At 36.2% G+C, this 26,610-nt stretch overlaps 1 protein-coding gene across 3 annotated transcripts; it reads left to right on the forward strand.

Annotated features, from left to right (window-relative positions):
* Positions 1–6,447: 6,447 nt before the first annotated feature.
* Positions 6,448–25,954, forward strand: LOC137617790 (uncharacterized). 3 transcript variants are annotated; one of them, XM_068347750.1, is made up of 8 exons: positions 6,448–6,605; positions 10,146–10,395; positions 12,561–12,744; positions 18,247–18,451; positions 19,803–19,913; positions 21,390–21,606; positions 22,708–22,979; positions 24,964–25,954. In XM_068347750.1, exons 2-8 carry the CDS (start codon positions 10,314–10,316, stop codon positions 25,114–25,116), a joined length of 1,224 nt encoding a protein of 407 aa, XP_068203851.1. In that variant the 5' UTR covers positions 6,448–6,605; positions 10,146–10,313; the 3' UTR covers positions 25,117–25,954. The 3 variants fall into 3 exon arrangements, with proteins under 3 accessions (XP_068203851.1, XP_068203852.1, XP_068203853.1); XM_068347751.1 differs by having other exon boundaries at positions 6,461–6,605; positions 10,079–10,395; XM_068347752.1 differs by lacking the exon at positions 10,146–10,395 and adding an exon at positions 17,482–17,698 and having other exon boundaries at positions 6,461–6,605.
* Positions 25,955–26,610: the final 656 nt, after the last annotated feature.

Below are 26,610 nucleotides of genomic sequence, written 5' to 3' on the forward strand. Positions count from 1 at the left end.
TATGTGGACCCAGCAGTGGCTGTCCTTCAATTTATCAGCCTCAAGAAAAAGCTCCAGTGTGGCTGTTTCCTCCTAACCTGAGTCTTCTGGGTTCGGCGACTAGGGGTGATTGCTGAAGACACCAGGTTCTGTAGATGTTGAGAAGGGGGACCTAGCGGAAAACCCTTGACAATTCTGCAATGGACGTGCCTCCTGGCTTGAGACTAGTACTTTTCAATTTAGGGGGGTTGATTTTCCATTTGATAATATAAATGAAAACTTTGCAATATTCCCCAAATAACATTTGAAGATTAAAAACCATCCCTTAAAGCATGGTCCCAGTTAAACACAAAATAAGTTATCCTAATGTACAAATCTGCCCTAAACAATCTGGGAGAGGCAATCTCAGAGGCAGGAGGTTTTCTTCAAGACCAGAGTTTTCTTGATGTTAAAGTAGTCTGAATGACAGTGCCAGGCAAAAAAAATGTCCTTGGTCAAGATGGCATCAGAAAATCTCAAGGCACGTTGCTAAAAAGAAACTTCAACCTGCCCAAAGGATTGTAGTCCCTTTTTTCAGGGTTGTATCCTAAAGTGAATGAAGGATTCACAGAACTTGAAGGTTTTTTGCTGAAGTAGATACCCACTGATTGGGTGAAGGGTTTCCTTTCATTCCAGATCATCTTACGATAGCAGAATTTAGTGCCCAGCAGACGATATTTAATCTGGTGTCTGTCATGTTCTGTTTGGAAGTGGGAGCTGTAAGGGGATTTCAGTCGACAGCCTCAGTAATGAAAAAGTAACTGTGTAAACCTATTTCCGAGACTTTACAGAACTTTGTCAAAACTAAATTCGAGGTGAGGTACCATGTGCTGGCTGCTTGCAATCTAGAGAAGGTCAAGGTAGAGAAGTTTCTATGTACTGACCCTCTATGTAAATATCTTTTCCCAAGATTTAGTGGATAAAGCTAATGCTAATGCAAAGGCAATGATCACTTCACTTCCAGAGAAATGGAGGAAATGATTTTGGCCCTACCTAAATAAGACTCTGCAGAGACCAGCCCCATACACTCACCCCAAGCCTCATCCTACCTCTAAATTCCCCAGAGAAGAGCAGAAGCAGCAAAGTCATCCTGCTCAGACAGAGTCCCAAATCCCTGGTCCATCAGGAATCTTACAAAAAAAAAAGGGGGTAACTGGAGGCACACCAGGGGAACCCTAATTGCTGGTCAATCTCATAGAGGCAAAGAACTTAATCAATGAATGTCCACAGGTTGGGGGTCGTCTCTACAGTTTTCAAGAAAGTTGGACTTTTTCTTGGTGGGGATAAAAGTTTCAAAACATCTGGGATGGTCATACATTTCAAAACGCCTCCTCAACACCATTTTATTCAGACCAGATGCCTAGAAATAATTTTTATAGGCAAAGTGCTGTAAAAAAGGAGTCATACGAAAATACAGGCTCTTGAAATTCCAGGGCAGACTATCCAGTGTATCGAACAGAATCACATGAGAAGAGGGATCCTCAACCTGTCTTGTCTCAACATATACATCAGATGTGGCACATTTAAAATGACAACCATCATGCATGTCCACAAATTATTTCAAAGTTGCTTGGACATATAAAAGATGCTTATGCTTATTGGCATGTCCTTATTGGCCCCTCTTCTGACCTTAACTCGAATTCCAGCTTAGGAGGAGCTCATACAGGTTCAAAGCAATACCTTTCTGCCTTAATATTGGCCCAAAAGTGTTTACCAAAGTTAGTGATGGTCCCTATTCTGACATTCCTAAAGTTCTGGCTCAGGGGAAGTTCATAACAGTTCAAAGTGATACCTTTCTGCCTCAATATTACCCCAAGAGTGTTCACAAAAATAGTGAAGTCAGTGATCAAACTCCTGTTGTTAGAGGGAGTTCAGGTAATTGCCTATTTTGACTACTGGCTGATTTGGGAAAGGACAAAAGAATTATGCCTCAGGTACACAAATCAAGTATTGGAAGTTCTTCAGGATCTAAGTTGCCTGATCATCATCAGAAAATTAAGACTAGTTCTACGTAGGAAATTTCAGTAGGCTGGTCTTCATAGGAATATGTCAAAAGCCACTCTAAGCATCTCAGCAAAAAATTTCCGAGAAAGGTCGAATTCTACCTTTCAAGCAGTTTCTTCTCCAGATGGCAATTAGAGGAGGTCTTTGGTCTTCTTCAGCATGCTTCAAGAGTCAGATGCAGAGAAGAGTGGCTCGAAAACTTTGTCAATGAAATCAGGTCCAGTTGTCCAGTTGCTATAAAAGAATTCTTAGGCCTTGGATCAAAATAAAACCTCCTCCATGTTGGTCCCATTGGTCCTTCCCTCGACTTCCATGATCCTCCATACAGACACATCTCAGTTGGATTGGGAAGGTCATTAAGTGGAGACCTGTGTGTTTGGGAAATGGTCCCTTCAGTTCACAGTATTTCACATAAATGTGTTAAGACTGAAGATGGTTTTCCTGACATTTTAGAGACTCAATCTAAGAAGGAGCTCTCATGTAAAATTTCTCATAGACAACCAGGTGGCTGTTTGTTGCCTCAAAAAAGCAGGAAATTGCTCGAGAACTCTCAATGCAGCGACTCTAAATGTAGTAGCAGATGTCCTGTTCAAACATATAGCTATGAACACACATGGAACTTGGAGAAGAGCTTTTTCTGAGAGTGCATAGAGTTGGTTCTGGATCTCCAAGTAGACCTGTTTGCAATGAAAGAGAACCTCAAGCTTACATTGTGTGTAGCTTTGAATGCAGATGGCAAGAAATGCCTTGAACCTGGGCTAAAGCAAATGATCTTCAATTTAACTATTTCCTCCAAAGAAGGCTTTGAATATCCTTCAGGACTTTTCAAAGAAAGCTGTGCTAGTAGCTTCAGATTGGCAGAAATGCCAGTGGTATCTATTGCTCCAGTGCCTAGGACTGAGGTTACACCTCCTTCCCTCAGCACAGCTGAATCAGAAAGGAGTTAGATACTCTTCGCTGCCTCCTTTCTGACCGATGATTCCACCATCGATATAAAAGACCAATTCTTAATGCTTCCTGGCAACTATGCTCCTGCATGGTAGAAGGTTATTGTGGAGGTAAACATAAATGTAAGTGTGGGTGTATTTAACAAGAGGGAACACAAACAGAGACAACACAATTGCATCCAGTTACCAAGACCAAGGCTCAACCATTGAGATCAACTGACCACTCTTAATGAGTAGCTTACGGGCACCTAGCTTCTACTTTGGATTTCAAGTTGATAATTGAACATACTGTCCAAACTAAATAGATATAAAAACTAATAATTGCTGAAGATAACGAAATGTTCAGCTTCTACAGAGGCTGCTTTCCATCACCAGTAATGATAATGTTAATACAGACCAACAAAATCATCAACATTACAAAAAATAGGTCCTTTGATGTATTAAATACTTCGCATATTAGTTCAAAGCTACAATGATTAAAAAAGATATCAGTATATATTTCCTCAGAAAAAAAAATCCTGCTGAAGTCTGTCCTCAGTATTTCGTTTTTAATCATGGCAGGCAATAAGTATGGTGGCCTATTGGAAACATCCCTGCCTGTTGTTCTCCTGGATGGAAGATCGAGTCCTGTTCACACTCCATAGTTTCTTGTAGTGTCCGTATCCTCGACGCCCTTGTGAGCTAAGGATGGGGGATTTCGGGGAGCTTAAAGGTCTAATTGCTGAGTTATCAGCCGTCATTGCCTGGTCCTCATTGGTCCTAGCTTGGGCGCTGATCATATGGATATATGGTCAGTTTCTAGCGAGGGGAATGTCACTGTCCACTGCATCTACCAATCATGAGCAGCCTTAAACTTTAATCCATGTGGACCGACAGTCATCATAACGATCCAAAGACCTCAAGGTACTTCAGTTACATGAGACATATTATGAATTGTCTAAAACTAGTTTAATCCCGCTAAGCAAGAGAATCAAGAGAATGAAGACTAGTTCCTGCAATTCAACAGCAACGAGGCATCGCCAAGACTCGCAAAGGAAATCGCATGGCAAGGAGTGAGATTGAGGGAAAGGGAGAGAGAACCTAACAAGATGTTAACTGAAGGGCAATGCATTCCTAAGATCCAAGTTCTTCCATTATTAAGTTCATTAATAAAACAGGGCAATTAATGTTAATGTGATACTCTTTAAAAATATTTCAATAAATAACACGATATTGAATACACAAGAACATCTCTCTCTCTCTCTCTCTCTCTCTCTCTCTCTCTCTCTCTCTCTCTCTCTCTCTCTCACACACACACACACACACACACACACACACACACACACACACATATATATATATATATATATATATATATATATATATATATATATATATATATATATATATATATACAGTATATATTCACAACATGCCTAGAAGTAGTTTTCAAAAATTTTGATATGGAAAAAGTAGGAATTAACAATAATGGGAATACCTTACATACGTAAGATTTGCAGATGACATAATTGACATTTGCTAAAGATGATAGGATATTTGATTAGAGAAAGGGAAAATATAGGACTGAAAATGAATATGAACAAAATTAAGATAACGTTAAATTAAAATGCACATAGACAACAAACAAGAGTTAAGGACAATCCTCTAGGAATTGTTAATGAATATACATACCTAGGAGAGTCAGTAAGCATTTCCCAAGGACACGAGACCAAAATTAAAAGAAGGATAAGCATGGGAAGGAGTTTTTTGGTAAACAAGTGAAATTATGAAATGTAAAATTCCACTTTCTCTAAAAAGAAATTTATTTAATCAGATGGTCCTACCAGTTTCAATTTATGCATTCTGGAGGTAGTAGGTTGGCCAGGGCACCAGCCACCCTTCGAGATACTACCGCTAAAGAGTTACGGGGTCCTTTGACTGGCCAGACAGTATTACATTGGATCCTTCTCTCTGGTTACGGTTCATTTTCCCTTTGCCTACACATCCACCGAATAGTCTGGCCTATTCTTTACATAGTCTCCTCTATCCTCATACACCTGACAACACTGAGATAACCACACAATTTTTCTTCTCTTACGGGGTTAACTACTGCACTGTAATCGGTCAGTGGCTACTTTCCTCTTGGTAAGGGGAGAAGAGACTCTTTGGCTATGGTAAGCAGCTCTTCTAGGAGAAGGACACTCCAAAATCAAACCATTGTTCTCTAGTCTTGGGTAGTGCCATAGCCTCTGTAACTTGGTCTTCCAATGTCTTGGGTTAGAGTTCTCTTGCTTGAGGCTACACTTGGGCACACTTTTCTATCTTATTCCTCTTCCTATTGTTTTGTTAAAGTTTTTATAGTTTATGTAGGAAATATTTATTTTAATGTTGTTACTGTACTTAAAACAATTATCTTTTCCTTGTTTCCTTTCCTCACTAGGCTGTTTTCCCTGTTGGAGCCCCTGGCCGTATAGCATCCTGCTTTTCCAACTAGGTTTGTAGCTTGGCAAATAATAATAATAATAATGATCAGAAACTTGAAGTCTTAGTAAAGCCTTAGAACATAAGCTAGTTACAACTCAGAGAGCTATGGAAAGAATAATGATGGGAATAACACTATGGATATGAGAGCAAAGTAAAGTAAGAGGATATTTTAACAAGAAGTAAGAAACAGAAATGGACGTAGACATGACAAATGAGAATGACAGATATTAATGGACATTAAGAATAACAGAATGGGTCCCTAGAGATTGCCAAAGAAGCAGAGGAAGGAAGAGAAGACGGTGGATTGACGAACTATGAAATTTTGCGGGTGTGGACTGGCATTAATGAAGACAATTTTCAAAAGGTCGTTTAAAATAAAATAAAATTAAAAAATGAGACAAAAAAGGAAATTACATAATTTGTTTAAAAAAACTGGGAATAAGTTGTATAAGCTACCAATTTAATCTAAGTTGTCTTTTCTTTTATATAATTAATCACAAGATATATTAAATAATTTCGCTGAGTTTCAGATGCCGATAAAACACCAGTGTTTGCTCGAGGGGAAGGTATGCATATAACAGAAAACGGAGATAGCCCACTGGCACTTATTTTTAGATCAAGGAGCGAGCCAAGTGTTTTCTTTAACCTCTGACAATCTACGGAGAGAGAACTCTCTAGTGAGTCCTGGGTTTTTGCGGCTACGCATAATACTATTCTCTTCGTAAATTAATAAAGAAAAGGATGGAATTTACGTCTACCTAAATCGTTCGTTTAAAACGATCTGTAGAAAGCAAATCAAATATTATACAGATCTATAAAAATCGTATTTTTTTTTTCAAATATAACATCTACTCCTATTCAAACTAACTTAGGTAGAAATAAATGATTCCTCTGCTTCAATAATATATCAATTTACATGATCCAAAGTTTTAGAAAAGAGGGAAGCGAAGACATGAAAATAGCAATCGGACACAATGCTCGCTAGTGACGTCATTGCTCCGTGACAGGCTGATCAGCTGATCTCCCAAACCTAAAATGCAGTCTACATAACGTGGTGGTACGATGTGTTGGTGTCCGTATAGTTTGATATTGTTTCGTAGTTATTTCTATGATAAGAATCTCTTCGAGGTGCAAACTGTGTAACAGATGACAAATATCAGTGAAAAAGTCAAGGTTAGTAATAATCAAAAGATTAAATTAATTCAAAAGAGTGATTTCTCCTGATTTGTTTACGAAAATATAAATTAAAAAAAAAATCGTTTACCAAGTTTACAAACTTATATTTCAAGACTTATTTAAATGTGGAATAATTACATGAATATTCTTTTTAGAGGATTATACGAAACGTCAGTTACTGTGAAAATATTTCACCAATTTACGACAAAACGCAGTTTCAAAGTGCTCAGCAAACCTGCGATAGAATTAATGTACAAAGTATAGAGTACTGTACTGTCCTTTTGTGTTTAGAACAATTCTTTGTTTAATCATTTTACTGTAGGTCAGGACAAAATACTTACGTTTATATAGAAATACTGACTATATATATACTGTATATATACTGTATATATATATATCTATATATAATATATATATATATATATATATATATATATATATATATATATATATGTCTATATATAAGTATATATATATATATATATATATATATATATATATATATATATATATATGTATATATATTTATTTATGTATATATGTAAAAACATATAAATATAAATATTATATATATACACACATATATATACATATATAAATAATTTTCTACCTCATACTTGGGATCGAACGCTAGCCCCTTCTAATGAAAGGCCAGGTCGAAACCAACCATGCCACGAGAGACCATAAAAGAAATTGGAACCTGACGCTACCTAGCTGTCCGAGGATTTACCTTGCGAGACATCAGTCTCTTACCAGCGAGTTTTACCCAATTTCCCGGCCCACCACGTGACACAATTGGTAGTAATTCATTCAAATTACCCCTAATGAGCCAATATGGATAAATATCAACACAACATCATGTTCAAAATAGAAATAAATTTCTACCTCATACTTGGGATCGAAATTTATTTCTATTTTGAACATGATGTTGTGTTGATATTTATCCATATTGACTCATTAGGGGTAATTTGAGTGAATTACTACCAATTGTGTCACGTGGTGGGCCGGGAAATTGGGTAAAACTCGCTGGTAAGAGACTGATGTCTCGCAAGGTAAATCCTCGGACAGCTAGGTAGCGTCAGGTTCCAATTTCTTTTATGGTCTCTCGTAGCATGGTTGGTTTCGACCTGGCCTTTCATTAGAAGGGGCTAGCGTTCGATCCCAAGTATGAGGTAGAAATTTATTTCTATTTTGAACATGATGTTGTGTTGATATTTATCCATATTGACTCATTAGGGGTAATTTGAATGAATTACTACCAATTGTGTCACGTGGTGGGCCGGGAAATTGGGTAAAACTCGCTGGTAAGAGACTGATGTCTCGCAAGGTAAATCCTCGGACAGCTAGGTAGCGTCAGGTTCCAATTTCTTTTATGGTCTCTCGTGGCATGGTTGGTTTCGACCTGGCCTTTCATTAGAAGGGGCTAGCGTTCGATCCCAAGTATGAGGTAGAAAATTTATTTCTATTTTGAACATGATGTTGTGTTGATATTTATCCATATATATATATATATATATATATATATATATATATATATATATATATATACATATATATATATACACACATATATATATATATATATATATATATATATATATATATATATATATATATATATAGGGTGAATATGAACATAATCTCTGGGGGAATAAATAATAAGGGAATAGAAAGTTTAATGAACATTTGGATCAAAGAAAAAAAGATGAAAATGGAAAGAGGCTTTGAGATTGACATCGCATGTTTCAAATTGTTTGAAATTGTGTGGCACTATTGCACTCAACTGCTTGTATATAAGTTCGTTATCTGTTGAATGAACTTCACTTGCATTCACCTTGCCTCTCTCCTTCTTCTATTAACGTGCTTTTCCCATTTGTATGGGGGTAAGCAAGAATGCCTTCTTTTTGAAGGACTTTGCTTTGGCTTTGGGGTAGACCGTAGCCCCGATCGGCTGCCCTGCCTGACATCGCTTAGACCCCAGTAGCGTATGCTCGTGTGTTGTACCAGTCACCAGCATCCTTCCTCCAAGCAGCAACGAGTCCGGGCGCGGTTAGGTCAACAGTTTGAGATGTGTGAGGTGTCTGATAGTACCCAACAGCCACCTCACGGAAAACTGTCTAGAGTGAATGCATTCGTACGTCGATGAAGTATTCTAAAGATTTTTAGCATTTGGAAGATACAAGGCAGTTAGAACTGAAAGACCCAGATGTGGAAATGATTGCCGAGGATTAAAAATAGGTAATGAAAAGGTTGATAATAGATATTTTGGGTAGATTGCATTGCAAGCCAAATGTTGTGGTATAGCTTTACAAGTGTGATTGAGGGACTGATCATGATATGTTAAGGGATTACTTGGAAACATGCATTTTGGAGGAAAATGATACTTGTAGTCGCTGCAAAGATTCCGGGCGAAATAATCTCCACCCCCTGGTGACGTCATATTCAATCACGTTAACAATGTTAACGCGGGAGACATCCTGATTGGCTATGCCTTCCTCAGGGGGTGTGGCTTATTTAGCCTGGAATCTCTACTGAGCCTATAGTATGCCAATGAAGGTGTATGGTAGTAGTTCAACTGACAGAGAGAGTATATTGCTCTACAAACCCGGATACATAGATAGAAAGGTTAACGGACCCATGAATGAAAGATGCTGGCTTGGGTTAAGAGGGGAAAGGGTGGTTTGGGCACAGATCATATGTACATACGAAAGTATGCCTGCTGAATTATATACATACATACATACACACACACACACACACACACATATATATATATATATATATATATATATATATATATATATATATATATATATATCATCTGCAATGGAGATTACACACCTTTAAAATAATCATTCAAGTATTTAGAAAGATCTGCACATAGGGGCTTGTGTATGATTTAGGTGTAACACTTATTTTAATTTTGGCTTTATAAAATTATCTATCACTCACTTCTACGGATAAATAAGCACATACGAAAAATTAAGGACCTGAATAGAAATATTTGATACCCAATACCCCTCAATTAATGAAATATGCCATCTACTTTACCAATTAAAAAAGTGCCCCTATATAGCATTTTAGTTATTTGTAAAAACTATTACTATAAATTATCTAAAGTATTTCAATATGACTAATTTATGTGTTACAACATACTCGAAAAATTGAATAAAATCTATCCTCTTATTCACATCCAAGCAACTAATTCATGTGTTACAACATACTAGAAAAAATGAATAAAAATTCTTATTCGCCTATTCAGATCTAAGCAACTAATTTATGTGTTACAACAGACTAAAAGATTGAATAATATTCCTATTCGCCTATTCAGATCTAAGCAACCAATTCATGTGTTACCACATACTTGAAAAATTGAATAAGCTCTATCTTCCTATTCACATCCAAGCAACTAATTCATGTGTTACCGCATACTAGAAAAATTGAATAAAAACTTCTATCCTCCTAATCAGATCTAAGCTACCAATTCATGTGTAACCACATAGAAAAATTGAACAAAAACTTCCATCCTCTATTCAGATCTAAACAAGCACAGTACTCCAATGAAGTATCGCTTCTATTCAAACCTCGACCACCTGTTGAAAAAGTAGTTTTCGAAGTTGCGTCATCATGAGAGCGTTGGAAGTCATTCCAATAACGGAAGATGATTGGTGAAAACATACAGTACTACGCACGGATCCTGCAGTGATGCCCTTTGAATCGCCCTACAGAAATCCTACTCGCTGGCGCGCTGTTATCTATCAGCAAGAAAATAGACACGGAACAGCTGGTAAGGAAATTCCTCCTCCTCCTCCTCCTCCTCCTCCTCCTCCTCCTCCTCCTACTACTACTTGGGTAGTGCCATAGCCTCTGCACCATGGTCTTCCACTATCTTGGGTTAGGGTTCTCTTGCTTGAGGGTACACTCGGGCACACTATTCTATATTATTTCTCTTCCTCTTGTTTTGTTAAAGCTTTTATAGTTTATATAGGAGATATTTATTTTAATGTTGTTACTCCTCTGAAAATATTTTATTTTTCCTTCTTTCCTGTCCTCACTGGGCTATTTTCCCTGTTGGGGCCCCTGGGCTTATAGCATTCTGTTTTTCCAACTACGGTTGTAGCTTAGCAAGTAATAATAATAATAATAATAATAATAATAATAATAATAATAATAATAATAATAATAATCTAGCTCGAGGGTACACTCGGGCACACTATTCTATCTCGTTTCTCTTCCTCTTGTTTCTTTAAGTTTTTATAGTTAATATATGAAAGATCTATTCTAACGTTGTTGTTCTTAAAATAATTTATTTCAATTGTTCATTACTCCTCTTATAGAGTTTATTCCCTTACTCTCTTTCCTCACTGGGCTCTTTTTTTTCCTTGTTGGAGCCCTTGGGCTTATAGTATCCTGGTTTTCCAACTAGGGTTGTATCATAGCTAACGATAATAATAATAATAATAATAATAATAATAATAATAATAATAATAATAATAATAGCTAAGCTACAATCCTAGTTGGAAAAGCAGGAAGCTATAAGCACAGGGGATTCCAACAGACCAGGCAATGACTAATGATGACTCAGCAAGTAGACCTATAGGCTGCCCCAAATACCCCCATTTTTAGCTCACAAGGATGGTGAGGTTGCAGAGACTACAAAAAAAACTAACGATTTTGAGCAGGACTCTAACCCCAGTCTGGCGATCAACAGAAAGGGACGTTTCCAATAGGCCACCACAACCCTAAGGAGGACGATTACACATAAGTTGCGTAATGCTAAATACATGAAAATGTATCGGCTATGCCTCTACGGATGTGTATGCAAGTCCTGTGGTCACAAGCACAAAGATACTTTCGCCCTCGGGCAAAATGAAACCCTGAAAAAGAGGCGATTATTTTTGTAATATGATTTCTTGCATGTTTTTCTGACAAATGAATGAAGAAATTACACCAACTTCTTAATAAAATGATAGGATAGTCACTGGAATATTCGTCATTCACCTTCTGAATCAGAGATGAACCGCATTAGCCACTACACAAAAGACTTATCAGGTTACTGAGCTTTGTGCTACTCACCCTTACTACTTCTTCACCTCACTTCCAGAGCTAAGGCAATTATGCTCCAGTGTCTCTGCCATTTAAAATCACCAGCACTTTCAAAGATTCACTCTCCTGTTTCCTCCAAAAGACTCCCGAATTATACAACCTATTGAGTATCTTACATGGCTGCTCCACCTCACTTCCAGAGCTAAGTCAGTTATGCTCAAGTATCTCTGCCATTTAAAATCACCAGCACTTTCAAAGATTCACTCTCCTGTTGCCTCCAAAGACTCCCGAATTATACAACCTATCGAGTAACGGAAGTCTATTCTCTCCACATGACCAAAATATCAAGGAACACTAATCCTTTTATTCACCATCCTTAAAATTTTCACCAATTTTTGGCATCACATTGCTCATCCTTTCGAATCTTATTACTAAAACTATTCAGAACAAACAATTCATCTCGACGACCTATTCTATCATTATTCGCATTCATCATCTAAACTTCGCTGATCATAATGATTTTGTCTGCTTAATGTACTCAGCTGATTTGTCTTATTAGTTCCAGTACCTGGACTTTGGCCTTAAATACCATTCATCATCATCATGTCCCCCTACGCCTATTGACGCAAAGGGCCTCAGTTAGATTTTGCAAGTCGTCTCTATCTCAAGCTTTTTAAATCAATACTTCTTGATTCATCATTTCCTACTTCACGCTTCATAATCATCAGCCATGTAGGCCTGGGTCTTTCAACTCTTCTAGAGCCTTGTGGAGCCCAGTTAAAAGTTTGGTGAACTCTTGGGGAGTGCGAAGGGCATGGCCAAACCATCTCTATCTACTCCTCAACATATTCACCCACCCAAAAATGATGAAAATCAGTAAAACAATGTTGATTCTCCTTCTCCCAGGGTGTCTACTGTCGCTCATTCTGTTAACTCCGCTCCTCGTAAAAACCTATGGCGTGGCAACCGTACTGACAGGAATTGTGATTTACAGCTGTATAGTGGTTCCAGCCGTCACAAACTATTTTTCCTTTGCAAGAATTCTCCTTAAAGCAGCCAAGGCCATATGCAATGGCGGGTATTCGTGCAGGTGAGTTTATGACTATCGTTTTGCTAACCACTTTTTATAACAAACAAAACTGACTAAATTTCATATTAAGAAAAACACCACAAAGCCATTCAAACTTATTATTATGAGATTTTCACTACAGTATTTGAATAAAATATTGATACTTCTCGGGTCTAACTGCAAATGTGGTGGTACGCAACACATTACTTTGATAAAACAATTATAAAGAAGGCTGAGATTTTCATAAATACAGGATGCACTGCAAGGCTCTGCTTTCTTAGCGAATTTTGTACATAATTTATCTTTGCTACAAATCATTTCTGAATTTCTTATAAGTTAGGATGATGACGTGCATACGATACCTAACTCCCCATTTTCATACTCGTAACAAATTCTTGTAAAGGTAGATTCACGCTTGTGGCATTTCTGTCAACTAATAGCTTAAATTCCATATAATTCATCATCATCTAATTTAATATCACTGAGAACCTTCTCAATCCTTAAAACTCAAAGGGACCATCGAGGATAACTATTGTTACTGCATTGTGTTGCTTTATGTGAATTACAGCAGAAAATCTTTCAGTTACCCCTCTTCCATGACTCCATGAAAATAAAGTTGCCATTGTGACTTCCTTCTTAAGAGTCTCTGTTTCAAACAAGAAAAATACTGGATCTAACTTTGAATATAAAAAACACATCAGTATCGAAGTGATTCAGCTCACAGCCATACTTATCGCGCACCAGCTTTGCCTGAGGCAAATAACAGCCTAGGCCATACTTCCGCAGGTCATACTTTCTTATTGAAAACATTTTCGAATTTCATCAATAAAACAAAAAAAAAAATTGTTACCGTGGGTCACTGTTGGGACTGACGACCCACTACATCTTTATACACCTTCACTACTAAGAAACATAGTGGAAATGGTATTATCCTTATAAAAAATAAAGGAATTTTTGATGGAAGTCCTCAAACAACATCAAATATTTTAGAAGTCATGTGTATTTTCCTAAACATACAAACCTGAGACCTTTAATTGGAGCATTACTTTAGTTAAGCCCGATCTTCTCAAGTTTTTTACCCCACTACAACCAGAAAACAGGTTAATCGTTGGCTGGTTCCCAGTGAGGTTTTCAACAACCCTGGAGTAATTTCTGGTGTGGGAGACTATGTAGACTAAGTTCCCCATAACAAGGAAAATTTCAAAGGATATTACTGTGTAGCCAGAGGCATCTGGTCATACAGGAGCGACTGTTCTACTTCTCTTTTGTTGAATCGAATGTGTTTTCAGCATAATTTGGTCCTCTATTTCTGCCTGACCATGCAGCCCGGTTATCAACTGAACACGATCCTCAGATAATGGTAAAAGGAGGTACATGTGGTCTTCCTTTTGAACAGGAAGCAGGTCGGTTACCGGGCCCCAGTCAACTTCCTCGCCAGAAGAATGGACAGTGAAGTTCTCGAGTGCATTCCTCTCTTTCATGTCCATTTGTGATCCAAAAGCCCACTGATAAGGTGGCTGCAGTGCCAGAAAGATCCTTGCCTTCAGCCTGTCTTGAGAATGTTGAGTTCCGGGTTGAGGCGAAGTATATGACTGCACCCAATGAAAGGTACAACAAGAAGCTGCTAGGCTGATCTTAGAAGTGGCTTCCATGGAAGAAGATTTCAGGCCTAATAACAATGTGCTTCCGTGCATTTGTCTTACATCGGATCCTTGTTGTCAGTGCTACAATTGCTGAATTGATGGACAGCGGTGATGAAGTCACAGAAGCATTTGGGGAACATTCTGGGCAGGGGAGGGATGATGGTGGCTATAGGCACCGTGACCAGTAATTCTTATGCCCGGTCTCTTATAAGACTTGGTGGATGGTAGCAGGAGTGTTAGCTCCTGTATGTAAATGCCAAAAATCCCTTCCTGGGAGTTGAGCTTTTGTACAGTACTACTCTTCCTGTGAAACTATACATGGGGATTGGTCAATGTCTCTTAAGATCCGGCCCGATTGATCGCCAACTGCTTTGGTAACTCCTTCCTTCTATTTGGGTAGGCCTTTCACTCATGAAGAAAATATGTGCATGCACTGCTTCTCACTCTCCCAAAGAGAGAGAGAGAGAGAGAGAGAGAGAAAAGTCGCGAGTCCAGGAAGTGAAAAGAAGGGCAGTAACCTTTATTCCTACCTGTAGCGTGTTTGTTATTATAAAACTGAGCACAGGTAATGGGTGCGTGAACTCCTGTACCATGTACCGATATGCCTTCTCCGGGATGGGTATGTTCCTGGTACGTATCCTCTTACCTTGTGATGGAGGAGAGAACTTACTAGGATATCTTCCCAGAGATGAATGTTCTCAGTACTGCACTATTTCTGCAACAAAGAGAGAAAAAAGGGAAAAGTCACATCAAGTTTCATCAAGAACCCTTCCTGCCCTAAGACACTCACCAGCAAGTCCGCAACTAGAACTGAGAGATCAAAAGCCTGTTCTTAGTTGGGGAGGACCATTACCAAAGACCATGAGAACAAAACGTGGCATCTCAGTGCTTGTATGAGGACTGAAATTAGACCTGAGAAGTCATCTGTTCTAATCCCTATTGCATGAATATGTTGGAAGACCCTGGCGCCCGGGAACCTCTCAGGCTTGGGAGGATCCCATAATCTGGACAGGTTTTTGAGTGTGGGAAAATCTAGGTCAAGGACAATTTCACCATGTCAGAAGATCTTGTTAAAGATTTATTACCTTGCATTTCTGGGAAGAACCAGGTGACATGTGCACTAGTTCCATGACAAATCAAAAATAACCATCACCCGCAGAACAAGTGTAAATTCTAATCGCTGTGGTTCCCAATCATTTGGTTCCTGATCACGGTTACTGATCACATGATTCCCCATTGTGGCACCCACCCGATCCCATGAGAAATGATGATTGTGGAGAACAAGCGCAAGTTCTTTCCTACCAAGAGAGAAAATAATCAGAAAATTCCAATGAAGACAAAATATGAAGGGAAAGAGCACGAGGTAACCTCAACAATCAAAGATCTTATAACCCGTACAAGTAAAGTGAAAAATCCAAAGTTCCTCTTCCACACATATTGTGTAATGTACTGGGAAAGCTAGAATGAAGATGTCAGAAGTTCTGTGACTCAAAAGTTGCTGAAGAACAGGCATGAGGTTTTCGATCGTGTAGTCTGACAAGGATGGTTAATACGCAAACAGCATACCATAAAGTTTTCTCGAGGAAGAGATCTTCCTAGATATGTAACCTCTTGCTTAGCATTTGAGGTGAGAGCAAACGAGGATCGTCCCCCCAAGTAGATAAGTTTCTGGTATGTAAAGTCTCTTCTGAGTTTATGCAGGGAATGATCGGTCAGGGGTGTTCTCGTCAAAAAGCTGGGCAAGAGGAAATGACTAATCATGCAGTGACTGGTCAGACTGAGACCGCTCAAGCAGTGATGGAGCATTTGAACATCTGAGGTAATCTGGAATGTAATGCATGGACACTTTGTTCGTGGAGATACTGTGCAAGGTGATTAAGCTTGTAGAATTTGTTTGATGACCGTACATGTGGCTGATTGAGTGCATGGCTCACGACGTTTGACAAGCTCGTGCGCGTGGACGATTGGGAGCGTAGACGATCATAAGCGTGGATGATCATGTTCGTAAAGCTAGTGAGCAAGGGCGATTGTGGGAATGTATGATCATATATGAAGTTTGTGCATGGGGAAGTTCATGTGCATGGAAGTTCTTGCGTATAAACCATCATGCTAGGGGAAGATCATGGTCGTAGACAATCATGTGAGCAGATGATTGTGTTTGTGGAGCTCGTGCATGTGGTGGTTCATGCACGTGGAGGCTCATATGCTTGGGCCATCAAATGCATGAATGATAGTACGAGTGGATGAGAGGTTCGAGAAAAGCGAGCACACAGAAAGCTGTGTCATGGAGAGCTGTCTCATGAAGGTGAAAGAGGGAAACAAGGGTGGCACCCCAAGTCCTAATCAGCAGCGCTCGTTCATGGTCCTATATGAGACCGAGCACTGGTAGTAGGCATTTGAACCACTTGTACCACGGTACCTGGAAGGTGGGTGGAACCTACTTGCAGGCTACAAATGCTACTTCTTTAAAAGTTTAAACAGCTGTTCCAACTTTACTGAAGTCATATTCGTATTAAAGATCGAAGGTTTTTAATGTGTCAGAACTAAAATTGATTCACCGGTTTTTCCCCCTGTATAATTTCAACTACTCTTCAGAGGAGGAAGTAATCTGAAAAACAAATCATATATTGAGCTTAACAGACTGTGACAATGTTTCCTCACCTAAAGCTACATTCATAAAACTCATTCCAAATTTGTGTGATTTTCCTAATCACTAGATATTGGCACCAAGTGTATCTGCAGATCTTCACCTGTTTTGTTTATTACTAAATGAATATCGGAGTAGTTTATCAAAGTTTGGACATTTAATTTTTCTTTGGGGGAAAATTAGAATTTTTTCTAACAACAGGCTGTTAAATACCACCGATCTAGTTTACACGCATAACATGAATTTAGCACTTTATATATCATGGTCTCCCAAATTCTGATGGGTCGAGTGTGGAATAGACAATACAAGAGGAAAAGAAGCAAAGCTGACACAATGAACAGGCTAAGTGGTTGGGCGACTAGAAATCCAGTCAAATTTCCAGGACTTTGATTTAAAACCTGTATAACTTGTAAGATTCCATACGTACGCCATGTCAGAAACTTCCATAACATTTAGAATCTCCTGCAGGGGTACGTGGAAACGAAGGCCTGCCAGGATACATCTGGTTGATACTGCTGGTGTTAGCACCTTACTTGGTACACGTATTACGTACTCGTCCTATATTAGTGGCTATGACAGCTGTGGTGTATGCAGGTGTGATTTTACCCATGGCTATGAAGGGACAACTACCTCAGGGTTCTGTCTTGTGGTTGCCTAAAACAATCGCCGCTCTCCTCATGACGAGGTGAGTGCTATGCCATAATGGAAATCTTCATTTGAGATTCACTCTGATAATATCCTTGCTTAATTTCATTGGTGAACCTTTGGATTTAAAAGCAATAGGATTAAGATCATAACTAATTCAGTTTGATAAAAGTAATATATATCAGAATATTAGAGAACCCTGAGGAATAAGCTCCTCGTTTGCTGTGCCACAAAATTTTCAGTTTTTCATTCCCAGACATATTTTGTAACAGTCACGTTACCAAGTCTCATAACAAGTAAATGAATTACGTATCATGAGCATAGGGTTAGATCCATCCTATATTGCAGTATGAATCAGTATGTACTTTACATATTAAAAAAAGCATGCTGTCTATTCAGAAAAAAATATGTAGGAAGTTAAAATAGATGTTTATTTGCTCATATACAAAAATTCGAAGACACTGGCTGACTGACTATTGTCTTAAGAACTGCCGATGACGAATATCAACATTATACAATTGTATGAAAAGAAGGATAAGGAGTGAGCGAAAGAGTTTCTTGTAATACATTTCTTTTGCTCCTTTACAGGTCAGCCTTGCACACTGGACTCTTCACATGGCTGGGGAATACATTATCCTGGTTATGGTCAGGGTTCCTGGAGGGATTCGTCTGGACAGCTAAATGTCTCCTGATGCTAATAACTTTGCCTTTCACATTAGTTTTTGGATTGTTTCTTCCACTGATTCATAACTTCTACTTGGCTTTTGAGGGCTTCAGAGTCACTAGCAATCAGGTAAGTTGTTTAAAAGATCTTTTTGAACACAAGTCAAACGGGAATACATGCCTACATAAAACACACACACACATGCACATATATAAATATATATGTGTAGAGCCCATAAAATGCTCAAAGTTGCATTGCAAGAGTAAGTTTCTAAGGAGCTACCTCTGACTTTTTGGCCTTTAAAAGGGAACCTCGAAAAGAGGAATTCTAAATAAAATTTTCTTCAGTGTCCTATTGGGAAATTTAGTCATTAAAAGTTCAAATATACCAATGGTGTCTGTATAGTATGCACAGACATGCGTAACCCTCAGGACCACTATAATGATAATAATAATAATAATAATAATAATAATAATTAGAAAAGCACTCTAAGAGTGCAGTCGGTTAATTCGTTTGACCTTTTGCTTGACCTTGATCTTTGACCTAGGTCTTTCAAAACTGAATCACTTCCTCGTCTTAACATAACAATTAATCCCTGGAAGTTTCACTATGAGTAAAATTGTGGCCAGGAAGTTGTTCACCAACAAACAAAAAAACAAAAGGACAAACAAGGGCAAAAACATAACCTCCTTTTAATTTCGTTGGTGGAGGGAATAATAATAATAATAATAATAATAATAATAATAATAATAATAATAATAATAACAATAATAATAATAATAACTAGCGGAACCCATGTAAATTACACGAAATTATATTTTCAATCTTGTTCCTAACCTATACATGTTTGAATAAAATGTCCCAAGATTAATTTTATAATTTAAGTTATGAAAATTGATAGAACTCACTTTTTTGTCTAATATTTTAAAAAGTCAGGTGCTAAAGACAAAATTGGGAAAACTATATAAGATGTGCTTTGGTTAAGTAATCAAAGTCTAATGTGAATTTGTAAGAGTATACCATGAAATTATTTCCATTTTCTTTAAAGCACGACACAAAATAAATAACACAAACTCTATCACATTAATATATAGATAATAATAAACATTTGGTTAGACTTTCGACTGCTATTCCTCAATTAATATTCAAGCACATTCATTTTTTTTTAATTCTACTGAAGTAATGGATATATAATATTCGGCACATCGGTCTTGCTTAACATGACTGATAGCCATAGCATAAAATGGGTGTTACAAAAAATTTCATTTTTTAAATGCCAGCAACACCATACTTGATAATTATTAAAAAATAATTGTAATATTATCATAGTTTTACTCCTATTTATTTTCTGTCCTACATTTCTGCTCTCTGTAAAACTCTTCAATCACTTGAAAGGTTTCTCATCACTTTGATTGCTCTTAACTTTTCATGCAATAATATCTATAAAATAAACTTATAAACTTCCATTTTTCATTTGCAGGTAGTATTCTTCATGCTGTGTGAAAGATTAATAACGCCTCACGCACGACTTGCGTCGCTCTATTTTCTACTATTTTATACAGTTTTGGCATACTTGAAAAAGTCACTGAGCGTAAGTACTATATGCAAATGTTACAAAATGTAAAAATCATGATATTAATGAATAATATTGGTACAATCCAAGTAAATAGAAGGAAATAACTAACTTGAATCATTGCAGTATCTAGCCCAATATTTACGCCACTTTCCTCTTTGTTAGGGTAGATGAGACTCTTTAGCTATAATAAGCAGCTCTTCTAGGAGGACACTCCAAAATCAAACCATTGTTCTCTAATGTTGGGTAGTGACAGCCTCTGTACCATGGTCTTCCACTGTCTTGGGTTAGAGTTCTCTTGCTTGAGGGTACACTCGGGCACGCTGTTCTATCTTATATCTTAATTCTCTTCCTCTTGTTTTCTTAAAGTTTTTATAATTTATAGTGATATTTATTTTAATATTGTTGCTCTACTTGAAATATTTGATTTTTCCTTTTTTTCCTTTCCTCACTGAGCTATTTTCCCTGTTGGAGCCCTTGGGCTTATAGCATCCTGCTTTTCCAACTAGGGTTGTGGCTTAGCAAGTAATAATAATAATAATAATAATAATAATAATGCCTACATATAACACTTTGTCACAGTTTCTTTTATACCTAGTCTCTCTCTTTAATCAAATAACATACACAAATACACACACATATATATATATATTAGTGCACACCACCTATCAAAAAGATGTCTTAAATATTTAAATAGATATGTTCACACACACGCGCACACAGATTCAAACCTTCCCACTAGTTGCCATTTTCCTAACTACATCCACTCTCACCCGGGTATGACTACCCCCTCTCCCCAATACCCGAGGGACGGGGAGAGACTGAATAGCTATACGTCTGGCAATGCTGCTGAGCGTGACCGGAAAAGGATAGATGTGTGTATATGTACACACACACACACACACACACACATATATATATATATATATATATATATATATATATATATATTTATATATCCAGACAGTTACTCTATCTTATTCTAAGTGTTCATTACTTTTCATAAAATGTATCTATTTCCTTATTTCCTTTCCTCACTGGGCTATTTTCCCCTGTTTGAGCCCTTGGGCTTATAGCATCCTGCTTTTCCAACTAAGGCTGTAGCTTACCTAATAATAATAATAATAATAATAATATAACATGCACACACAACATATATAACTAGGGTTGTAGCTTAGCTAATAATAATAATAATAATAATAATATAACATGCACACATAACATATGTGTATATATATATATATATATATATATATATATATATATATATATATATATATATATATATATATATATATATATATATATATATATATATATATATATATATATATATATTATATATGTGTATATATATATATATATATATATATATATATATATATATATGTATATACTGTATATATACATATATATATGCATATAAATAATATATATATATATATATATATATATATATATATATATATATATCAATAATAAATTTGTTTACAGACGCGCCAATGGTCTCAAATTGGGTCAACCAACTCGACCAGCATGCAAGACTTCCTACGTCTGACAACGTGGTACATCGCCGTGCGTCTGGGCAAGGGTGTTGCCATGTCCTTCGTCTTGGTCATGTTTACTATGCAGTTCAACCACATTGAACCGGATTTTAAATACATAGCCATAACTTTCGTGTACTTTACTCTCACGCAGCGAAAGTGTACAGGTAAGAGACGGTGGAATGTACATTGGTATGTATATTCATTATTATTATTATTATTGTTGTTGTTGTTACGATTATTATTATTATTATTATTATTATTATTATTATTATTACTATTTAGTATTATTATTATTATTATTATTATTATTATTATTATTATTATTATTATTATTGTTGTTGTTGTTGTTGTTGTTATTACGATTATTATTATCATTATTATTATTATTATTATTATTATTATTATTATTATTATTATTATTATTATTGTTGTTGTTGTTGTTGTTACTACGATTATTATTATTATTATTATTATTATTATTATTATTTTATTTTATATTAATGTTAAATCATCATCATCATCATATCCTCCTATGTCTATTGACACATTGATGTTCAATAAATTAATAAAATATATATCAAATATAATGGATAGACATATATGATAAATATAATAGATGAAGGGTAAATAAATTAAGTAAAAATATAGGATAAAAATTGTTTCTCAAAAAAAATTAAAATCCTAAAATCAGAGAAATTCTCAGCGTCTGAAAGAAGATTAATAAAAACTTTTCTCACCAAGACATAAGTCTCTTTCCTTTTTAAAAACTTAAAACTATGATTGATAAAAATATATTTTATGGTTAAAATAAAGGCTGGATTGTTGCATTATGTTTCATCACTCATATATGAACTAACTCTCTCTCTCTCTCTCTCTCTCTCTCTCTCTCTCTCTCTCTCTCTCTCTCTCTCTCTCTCTCTCTCTCTCTCTCTCTCTCTCTTAAAAACTATACAATTTTTAAAAATGTGTTTTATGGTTAAAATACAGGCTACATTGTTGCATTATGTTTCATCACTCATATATGAACTAACTCTCTCTCTCTCTCTCTCTCTCTCTCTCTCTCTCTCTCTCTCTCTCTCTCTCTCTCTCTCTCTCTCTCTCTCTCTCTCTCTCTCTCTCTCTTAAAAAACATACAATTGATAAAAATATGTATCATGATTAAAATACTAGATTGTTGTAGTATATTTCATCACTGATATATGAACTCTCTCTCTCTCTCTCTCTCTCTCTCTCTGAGAGATATTCAAGTCCATTTTGCCCTGCAGGTGACGAGCGGATCGTAGGTTGGACGAGGTCCTTAGGTCTGGAAGTGATGGAGCAAGAGGAGGAATTCTGGGTTCCTTTGGTCCTGCAGATCCTCCCAACAGTTGCTTCTGCTTGTGCCATGGTGCCCTTGTGTCAGACGCACCTCGCCCTTTGCTCGGTGGCATCCTACACCAACATCATTGTGCCGTTCATCCTTCTGAAGGAGCAAATAGATTACCACCATCTGCAGCACACGGATCTTTTGGTGAACTTCCGCAGGGCTACAATCAAGGTAACCATTTTCTTTTCATTGAATATTAATATGAATATTAATAAAAGAGTTCGTGAGGACGAATGTTATAATCCTCATCATCATCTTCTCCTACGCCTATGGGAGCAAAGGGCCTCGGTTAGTTCAATATTTTAATATTTTTCACTGTTCTTGAAATACTTCATTTTCATTGTTCACTTCTCTTGTAGTTTATTTACTTCCTTGTATCCTTTCCTCACTGGGCTATTTTTTCCCCGTTGGAGCCCTTGGGCTTATAGCATCCTGCTTGAACATTTGGTGCTGCAGCTTAGCTAATAATAATAATAATGATAATAATAATGTATACATATTCATAGACTTATACATATCCGTACACATATGTATACATGCACAAAAGAGTTAGCCCAACAATCTCTTCATATATTCCACAAATTAGTCAAGTCTATCCCCAACCTTTTATACACATTCTGCTTCCTTTCTGAATTCATTTACTTCGTAACTAACTTCTTACTCATATATGAAAATCGTCTTTTATATCCATTACCAAATACTAATACGAGTTTAACATCTTGCTCGTTTCCATTTACTCTAAGATTTATTTTGAACTTCCTCTATTTGCAAATACTTTTAAAATACTCATACCATCTCATGTGGTCTCTCTTCAAAGTATCATCTATTAATTGATCCTGTTCCTTTTGCAAATGATTTTCAACTATTATTATTATTATTATTATTATTATTAATTATCAATTATCATTAATTATTTATTATTATTATTGTTATTATTATTGTTGTTGATGTTGCTGTTGTTGTTGTTATTTGCTAAGCTACAACCCTAGTTGGAAAAGCAGGATGCTGTAAGCCCAGGGTCTCCAACAGGGGAAATAGCCCCCTGAGGAAAGGAAACAAGGAAAAATAAAACATTTTAAGAACAGTAACAACATTAAAATAAATATCCCGTATATAAGCTATAAAAACTTTAACAAAACAAGATGAAGAGAAATAAGATAGAATAGTGTGCCCGTGTGTACCCTCAAGCAAGAGAACTCTAACTTTCATTTCCTAGTTTATATATGGCTGGTATTAATACATCTAAATTCTCCCTTCTCTAAACATACATTTTTCTTCCCCTGTCAGTCCTATAACCTGTCTGAAATCCTTAATCAAAATTCTATCATACAATTTCCCTAATATACTGAGTAACATTATGCTACTAAAATTCTTCTAGTATACTTTATCACCTGAATCATTATTTCACTCTGAGAACTCTATTTTTGTCTATCACTTTGCAATTTGTTGTCTGATTAGAACCTGACTAGAGAAAAGAAAATAATTTGATTAATAAGCTTTTTCAAAATTACATTATCACGAAGACATGACGTAACCAAACTTGTGTTTTCCGTACTTCATAATTTCTATTGATTTACATGATAAGGCATTAGTCTTAGAAGTTAGATCTTCTTTCTCTTCCTCTTATTTTGAATTATTATTATTATTATTATTATTATTATTATTATTATCATTATTATTATTATTATTATTATTATCAATTGCTAAGCTACAACCCTAGTTGGAAAAGCAGGCGGCTATAAGCCCAGGGAGAATTTACTGATTTACATGATAAGGCGTTTCTCCAATCTATTAGTCTTAGAAGTTAGATCTTGTTTCTCTTCCTCTTATTATTTTGAAGTTTTTATAGTTTATATATGAAAGATTTATTTTAATGATATTATTGTTCTTAAACTTCTCTTGTAGTTTTTCCTTATTGCCTTTCCTCACTGAGCTATTTTCCCTGTTGGAACCCCTTGGGCTTATAGCATCCTACTTTTCCAACCAGGGTTGTAACTTAGCAAGTAATAATAAAATAATAATTACAATAAATTTATCAAGGATTTAATAATTTTTCTGCGACAATAATCTTTCTATCAAGATATGACTGAAATTAATTTCGATGAAATACTGGATGTAAATCACAGTTTTTTTTTCATTTCTGTTTCCACTACAGGAAATCGAGGCCCATTCTACATGTCCAGTCTGCCTGGAGGACTTACGTGTCGCCAGGGCTACGCCCTGTGGCCATCTCTATCACGCAGTGTGCCTTAGGAAGTGCTTAGCCATATCTCCACTTTGCCCTATGTGTAAACAAAGTATCAAGTGAGGTCTATCAACTAATGTCTTTATGGTGAGAATTGAAATTGTAAACAAGAAACAGTTGTTGATAAATGTTCCTGGAGGTTATCTTTTTACTACTCATGTTTGATGAAATGATAAATAAGTGGTGTTTAATTACTGTTTAATATAGAGTGACTTCTGTTCTGGAAGTTCGTACACGTGACTGTGACTTACACTAAGTGTTGGTTTTCTCTCTGTAGCCAAATCCTGTCATGTGAAATGGCTGAAGGTTAAAAAAAATATTTATGATTAAGATGGTTATCTCTTATCAGAGTGGTTCTGTTACCTTTCTTTGGAGATTCAAAATAAATAAATGACGAATTAATGATATTGGGATTCATTAAAATAATGTTTTCCCTGTAAGCAATAATATTTACTCACTATATGAACTAAGAGGAACTCTGATATTCAAATCATCATCATCATTATTACTAGAAAAGCTACAACCTTAATTGGAAAAAGCAAGATCCTATAACCCCAAGGGCTTCAACAGTGAAAAATAGCCCAGTGAGGAAAAGAAATAAACACTACAAGAGAAAAATAGCCCAGTGAGGAAAAGAAATAAACACTACAAGATAAGTAATGAACAATAACGTTAAAATAAATCTTTCATATATAATCTAAAAAACCTAAAAAACAAAAAAGAAGAGAAATAAAACTGAACAGTGTGCCTGAGTGTACCCTCATGCAAGAGAACTCTACTCCAGGATAGTGGAAGACACGATTACCAGAGAGATACACGTTTTGTAACATTTATGATGTGATTTGCATTGTAATGTTTAATGTTGATACAGTAGAACGACAAAAATAAAGGTATGAAGACAAACGGAGTTTATTGTTTATTTTAACATCAACATACCTATTGCTAGTTTTGTAGAATCTGAATTCTTATACCATGAATTCTCACTATATTATATCCTGAATTCTCACTATTCTTATACCCTGAATTCTCACTGCCTTATACCCTGAATTCTCACTATTCTTATACCATGAATTCTCACTACCTTATACCATGAATTCTCACTATATTATATCCTGGATTCTCACTATTCTTATACCATGAATTCTCACTATTCTTATACCATGAATTCTCACTACCTTATCCCATGAATTCTCACTATATTATATCCTGAATTCTCACTACCTTATACCCTGAATTCTCACTACCTTATACCATGAGTTCTCACTATATTATACCCTGAATTCCCACTATCTTATACCCTGAATTCCCACTATTCTTATACCCTGAATTCCAACTATTCTTATACCCTGAATTCTCACTACCTTATACCATGAATTCTCACTATATTATATCCTGAATGTTCACTATTCTTATACCATGAATTCTCAGTACCTTATACCATGAATTCTCACTATATTAAATCCTGAATTCTCACTATTCTTACACCCTGAATTCTCACTACCTTATACCATGAATTCTCACTACCTTATACCCTGAATTCTCATTATTTTATATCCT

Source organism: Palaemon carinicauda, chromosome 24 (genome assembly GCF_036898095.1).
Source record: "Palaemon carinicauda isolate YSFRI2023 chromosome 24, ASM3689809v2, whole genome shotgun sequence".
NCBI classification, from domain to species: Eukaryota; Metazoa; Arthropoda; class Malacostraca; order Decapoda; family Palaemonidae; genus Palaemon; species Palaemon carinicauda.